The 6,565-nt window shown below is 50.5% G+C and overlaps 1 protein-coding gene across 1 annotated transcript; it reads right to left on the bottom strand.

Annotated features, from left to right (window-relative positions):
* Window positions 1-810: 810 nt before the first annotated feature.
* Window positions 811-3,294, bottom strand: CBY3 (chibby family member 3). Its single transcript, XM_046000527.1, has 2 exons — window positions 2,618-3,294; window positions 811-1,498 (listed from the first exon to the last, which is right to left on the bottom strand). Exons 1-2 carry the CDS (start codon window positions 2,665-2,667, stop codon window positions 811-813), a joined length of 738 nt encoding a protein of 245 aa, XP_045856483.1. The 5' UTR covers window positions 2,668-3,294.
* Between the last annotated feature and the right edge of the window lie 3,271 nt (window positions 3,295-6,565).

Below are 6,565 nucleotides of genomic sequence, written 5' to 3'. Positions count from 1 at the left end.
AGGAAGGCATGAAGCAACCAGCAGGTGACAGCCACACTTCGGCTCAGGAAACTGCTGGCTGGACAGAATGGAGGTCCAGGTGGTGGCCAAGTCTCTTTTTCAGAACACAGGATATCTGGATATTTAATGTGAAATCTCCGAATTCTTAAGTGTTGGCAACGAACGCAAAATTTTTAAGCAACGTGGGTGGAGCAAATCCTATCTGTCTACAGGCTTTGCCCTAGACAATGCTTGTTTGTACTCTGGGGGAGACTACGGAGGAGAATAAGACAGGCCTGTAATAAAGAAGCGACTCCCCAAATACCACACAGCCAGGTGGGAGCGGCTGAGCTCAGGTTCAAGAAAGCCGAGTCAAACACACTGACTCTGAACTGAGGCTGAAACCCCTCCGGCCCGCGCCGCGCCTCTAGGCTAGTGGGGAGCCAGGAGCAATGTCGCCGACCCCGTCCGCCTGCCCGCCTCACCGCACCCTCCATCACCGAACGCCCAAGCCTTCGTGGCCTCCCCGACTTGGTCCTCGGTCGCTTGGGGCAAGAATGCCCCCGCCTGGCCCCGCTAGCCGTCCTCGCGCCCCTTCCCCTCTCCGCCGCAAGTCCCGCGTTCCCAGCGAGCGGGCCGCGCACACACCTTCCGCCAAGGCCCTATCGCGCCCTCCCGAGCCCGGCTGCTGGCTGAGTCACCCGTTCACACCGGTCACTAAGTAACGGTCCCTACCCGCGAGTCGGGAGCCCTGGACAGGCCCACTCCGCCGCCCACGAACGCGCACCGACAAGGAGCGAAGCGCGCGTGCGCCGCCCGGGCTTTATTGCGTCACCGCGACTCCAGAGCGCGCGGCTCGATCGTGAGCACGCGGCTCGCGCCTTCGCGTTTGCGCATCTTCCTCTGCCAGGCGCGCGCCGCCGCCGTCGGGCTGGCCTCGGTGTCCAGCTTCTTCTCCAGCAGGTGCATGCGTGCCGTGGTCTCAGTCAGCATGTCCATGAGCAGTTCCTGCTGCAGCTTCAAGTAGTTGTTCTCCTCCAGCAGCACCTGGGCCTTGACCCGCTGCACGGGCGGCTCCCAACCCGAGATGGTCGGCGGAGACAGCGGCGGCCTCAACCGCAGGGGGAGCCCCTCGGCGGTCCAGCGGCCGCCGCGGAACACGAAGTCCTCGTCGCTCAGGCGCGTGCGCGGCGCGCCGTAACTGAGGCCCAGCTCGGCCTGGCGCGTCTGGTGGTCCAGCAGGTAGAAGGTGGACATGGAGGAGATGCGGCGCAGCGGCGGGCGCCGGGGCGAGAAGCGCCGCGAGAAGTGGTCGACCCAGAACTGCCGCAACTGCTCCCACACGCGGCCGGCGTGGCCCGACGCCGGGCACCTGAAGGCCTCCAGGGCGAGGGCCGAGTGGGCCTTGTCGGACGTGCAGGTGCCCGGTGCCGAACCTCGAGGACGTGGGCAACCGGGGCTGCGCCCTTGCCTCCGGAGCCCGGGTGTCCAGAATGATGAAGGCGAGCCAGGGGCACTGCTGGGGAGCAAGAGTCCGGGTGAGCAGCCTGCTTGGACAGGCTGTCCCGTCAAACCGCGAGGACCGGTGGACAGAGCTTAGCTTTGAGGCTGGCACCAGGGCTAACCAGCTGCTGGTCGCTCAGGAGCCCATCCCTGCACGCTGCAGCTGACAGTAGTCTCTGAAACGACCTTCCCCAAAGACCTCTCTGTGTCAGGGGATGCATTTGCGGATGAATGAGCCTTGGGCGGGCTGCTGGAAGGGATCATGGGCCCGGGAAAAGGGAGCGGTGGAGCCGGTACTTAAAAGTTGAGCAAGGCTTTGCTGGGTGCATTGGGGGTAGATAAGAGAGAGCGCCTCTAGGCAGAGTTAAGAGCCAGGCACAGCCTGCATGTCCCAGATGTGAGGAAGACCTTGGAGTAGGGCTGGTGTGTGGGACTTGGCTGGGAATCCAAGAGGAAGCCAGAAAGGAGACCAGGGCCTAAACTTCATCCTGACACTGCTGCATTACAAAGCCAGGGCTAGCGCTGGATTCAGAAAAGTATTCGTAGGATGTGTAAAATAGCCAGTGGCATAACGGGTCTGGGCAGGGGTTCTTAGTCTGTGCCCACCCTCAAGATGCTACTGGTCTGGCTTGGAACGCAGATGTGTGTGTAGATGACAGTAGTTCAGTATACTCAGTGACATCCTAGGGGCACGTGCCACGGACTAGGACCTATGCTTAGGATTGGCGGTCATAGCGGTTAGGTAGACTACTTGTGACTTTTCTCCCAAGGAGACTGCATCCTCAAGGAAGCTGAAGGACAGATAACGAGTCTCATTCTCGGTCTCTCCCAGAACCTGAAAGTGCTGACTCTATTCTATGGGAAAAGAACTATATGTTCTCTCTTAAATTCCTCTTCTCCCCATGGAAGGTGAAAAGGGAAAGAACACTCTGTCATGCCTACATCAATCCAGTACATGCATATTCCTCTTGCACATAGCTAGGCTGAGCGGATGGTACTATCCCCTAGATCTGACTCAGGGTGACATCTCTGAAAGCCCAAAGAGGGCCCAAGAGGGTGCAGCCAGGCCAACCCTAATGCTGCATCTTCCTAGACAGCCTTTCCCCAGGAACCCTCACTGCAAGTTGTGCCTCACCTGGAGGGTGTGTTGGAGGTGCTGAGTTGCTGTCCCAGGCCTGGCCCCATCTCTGAACCCCTCAGCTGCTGTCCACTAGCTATGACTCACAATGCCTCCAGGCCAGACTAGCCCAGGACAGAAGGGGTGCCCAGAGTCTAGCTATATAACAGACTCTGGGCTCTGGGCTCTCCCCATATTCATTCAACACATGTATTGTTTGCTGCGTTCCAGGTACAGCTCTGCAGAGCCGGAGACAGGAATTTGATGTAAGGGAACGAATAAGGTAGTCCCTCCTAAAGCTTACCTAGGGTGTCATGGGGCAGGTTCCCAGAAGCAGAGCTAGAGATGAGAATTCTTGTTTGAGTGATTTACTGAGGAAGTGCTCTCAGGAGAAGGGTGTGAGGGAAACAGGACAGGGCAGGGCAGGGAAGCAAACGAAAACAAGGAGAGTGGCCTCAAGTGGAAACTAGCTTCAGACCCGTCCCACAGGTAACTGCATAAATTACATCACAGAGTTGCGCTGCCTTGCCACAGGAATGCCAGTCTTTCTCACCCTCTCCCTTCTCTCCCACCCCTCATTTCCCATCAGTTATTGGCGGGGCAGCTATGAGTTGTCAGCCAACACTTAAGGCACATACGGGGTGGGCGCATCACCAGGAAAAGGGATCTGGGACCCCAACTGCATAGAGGAGGGAGGAAGAGAATAAATAATAAAAATAAACAGAAGGGGCCCCTGGGTGGTTCAGTAGGTTAAATTTCTGCCTTAGGCTCAGGTCGTGATCTCTGGGTTCTGGCATCAAGCCCTGTGTCTTGGGCTCTCTGCTCAGCGGGAAGTCTGCTTCTCTCTCTGACTCTGCCCCCCCCACCATGCTCGCTCACTCTCAAATGAATAAATGAAGTCTTTAAAAAATGAAAATAAATAAATGAATAAGAATTTGACTTTGATATGCACAATTAAAAAAAATAGAGAAAAACAGAAAGTGACGTTAACACGTGGTATTCAGTGAAGGTGCCCGACATTCATGCTAAGACCTGAATGATGAGGGGACTACAGGAAGACTGGGGGCTGGAGGCAGAAATGAAATGGGCCTGTTGGAGGGACAGGCATCTTGTGTTGAGAAAACGGGTGGTAACGAAGTCAACCGTACCTGCCAAGCACATCAGGTTGACTGCTGTCACCTCAACTTGGCATTCCTGACCCCAAAGGCCTTCTCAGTTAATTCAGCATGGCCCTCCAAGGAGTCAGAGCCAGCTCCAGAGGAGCTCATATCCCAGAGTAGAGCCCGGTGTATTTGTAGCACCGCCTCCTGGGAAATTTTTTTCTTGAACAGTCTTTGAAGGTATCACTGACGGGGGCACCTGGCTGGCTCAGTCAGAAGAGCATGCAGCTCAGTTTTGGAGTTGTGAGTTCAAGCCCCATGTTGGGTGTAGAGATTACTTGAAAAAATAAAATCTTTTTAAGAGTTTATTTATTTGAGAGAAAGGAAGAGCTCAAGTGATCTAGCAATGGGGAGGGGCTGAGACAAGCAGACTCTGTTCTGAACACAGGGTCCAACACAGGGCTCCATCCCACAACCCTGAGATCACAACCTGAGCCAAAACCAAGAGTCGGAGGCCCAACCAATTGAGCCATACAAGCGCCCCCAAAAAGTAAAATCTTAAAAAAAAAAAACACGTTTTTTTTGTTTTTGAAATTTAACTGACAAAAAATAACCTTTATTTAATTTTAAGTAACGGGTGCCTGGGTGGCTCAGTTGGTTGGGTGGCTGCCTTTGGCTCAGGTCATGATCTTAGGGTCCTGGGATCATGCCCCATGTCAGGCTCCTTGCTCAGTGGGGAGCCTGCTTCTCCCTCTCCCTTTTCCTGTCGCTCTGCCTACTTGTGCTCTCTCTCTCAAATAAATTTAAAAAAAAAATTTAAGATTATTATTTATTTGACAAACAGAGATCACAAGTAGGTGGAGAGGCAGGCAGAGAGAAAGGGGGAAGCAGGCTCCCTGCTGAGCAGAAAGCCCGATGCAGGGCTCAATCCCAGGACCCTGAGATTGTGACCTGAGCTTAAGGCAGAGGCTTAACTCACTGAGCCACTCAGGTGCCCCTAAAAAGAATTTTATTAGGTAAGCTGTATGCCCAGTGTGGGGCTTGAACTCATGACATTGAGATCAAGAGTCACAAGCTGTACCATGCTTTACCAACTGAGCCAGCCAGGCACCCCATAAACAACGTATTTATAATGTACAATTTGGTATGTCTTTATAACTTGATGTATGAAGTCATCACCCAAATCAAGATAATGAAGACATCCATTACCTTCAGAAGTTTTCTCAGCTCTCATCACTACATAATCGTTTGCATTTTCTAGAATTTTATATAAATAGAATAATTGAGTATGTCCTTTTTTGGGGCACCAACTTCTTGCAGCATAATTGAGATTTATCCGTGGGGTCGCATTCATCAACAATTTCTTATTGATGAGTATTTCCCATTGTATGGAAATAGCACAGTTTGTTTTCACATCTATTTGATAGAAAATTGGGTTGTTTCCAGTTTGGGGGCTTTTACAAATACAGCTATTATGAATAGATGTGTAGAAGTCTTGGTGCAGCCATGTGCTTTCATTTCTCTTGAATAAACATCTAGGAGTGGAATGGCTGGGTCATATGGTAGGTGTGTGTTTACCTCTTTACGAAGCTACCTGACGTTTTCTAGAATGGTTGCACCCCATTCCCAACAGCCATGAAAGAGTTTCTGTTCTTCCCCATACTTGTCAATACTTTGTATGGTATACCTTTTTTTGATTGTCATTCTGGTGGGTATGTCTAAGTTGTGGTTTTAATATCATTTCCGTAATGTCTAATGATGTTGACCATGTCTTCTTTGTTACCCTCTTTGGTTAAATTAAGGTCTTTTGCCATTCTTCCTTCCTTTTTTAACTGGATTGTTTGTCTTTTTGAGTATAAGGAGTTCTCTAATGGCAGATAAAAGTGGATATGTGGATATGGTGGATATGTTTTGCAAATATTTTCTCCCATTCTGTGGGTTTGCCTTTCAAAGTGAAAGTTCTTAATTTTTATAAAGTCCAGCTTATCAATTTACCCTCCTGTAGTTCCTGCTTTTTGTTTCATATCTAGGAAGTCTTTGCCAAACCTAAGGTCACTAAGATTTTCTCCTCTGTTTTCTTTTAGAAGTTACATGGTTTTAGCTTTACATTTAGGTCTGTGCTATATTTTGAGTTAATTTTAAAAAAATATTTTATTTATGAGGGGGGGGGGCCATGAGTGGATGGGTGGGTGGTGGATCAGAGGCAGAGGGAGAAGCAGACTCCCCAATGAGCAGGGAGACTGACATGGGGATGGATCCCAGGACCCTGAGATCATGGCCGGACCTGAAGGCAGACACTTAACCAACTGAGCCACCCCAGCGCCCCTTGAGTTAATTTTTTGAAGATTAATTTCTTAATCTTCAAGTGGGAGGGGCAGAGGGAAAGGGAAAGAGAATCTCAAGTATACTCCACACTGAACTTGGAGCCTGACATGGGGCTTGATCTCATGGCCCTGAGATCATGACCTGAGCTGAAACCAAGAGTTGGATGCTTAACTGACTGCACTAACAAGGTGCCCCTTTTTGAGTTAATTTTTGTTTATAGTGTGAGGTGAGAGTTGATTTTTTTTTCATACAGATGTCCATTTGACCTCACACCAATTATAGTAAAGACTAGGCTTTCTCCTGAGTTGCAGTCATTCTTCCTGTGACTGTCGGACTGTTTCTGGGCTCTCTGTTCCCTTCCATTGATCTCTTTATCTATTCTTGCACCACATCACATTTTCTTAATTATTGTAGCTTACAGAAGGTCTTAATATCTGGTAGTATGTACCTTCCAGCAATATTTTTTTAAGATTTTTAAAAAGTTATTTATTTGACAGACAGAGATCACAAGTAGGCAGAGAGGAAGGCAGAGAGAGAGGGA

Source organism: Meles meles, chromosome 3, assembly GCF_922984935.1.
Source record: "Meles meles chromosome 3, mMelMel3.1 paternal haplotype, whole genome shotgun sequence".
Taxonomy (NCBI): domain Eukaryota; kingdom Metazoa; phylum Chordata; class Mammalia; order Carnivora; family Mustelidae; genus Meles; species Meles meles.
This window is presented reverse-complemented; position numbering and strand designations above follow the sequence as displayed.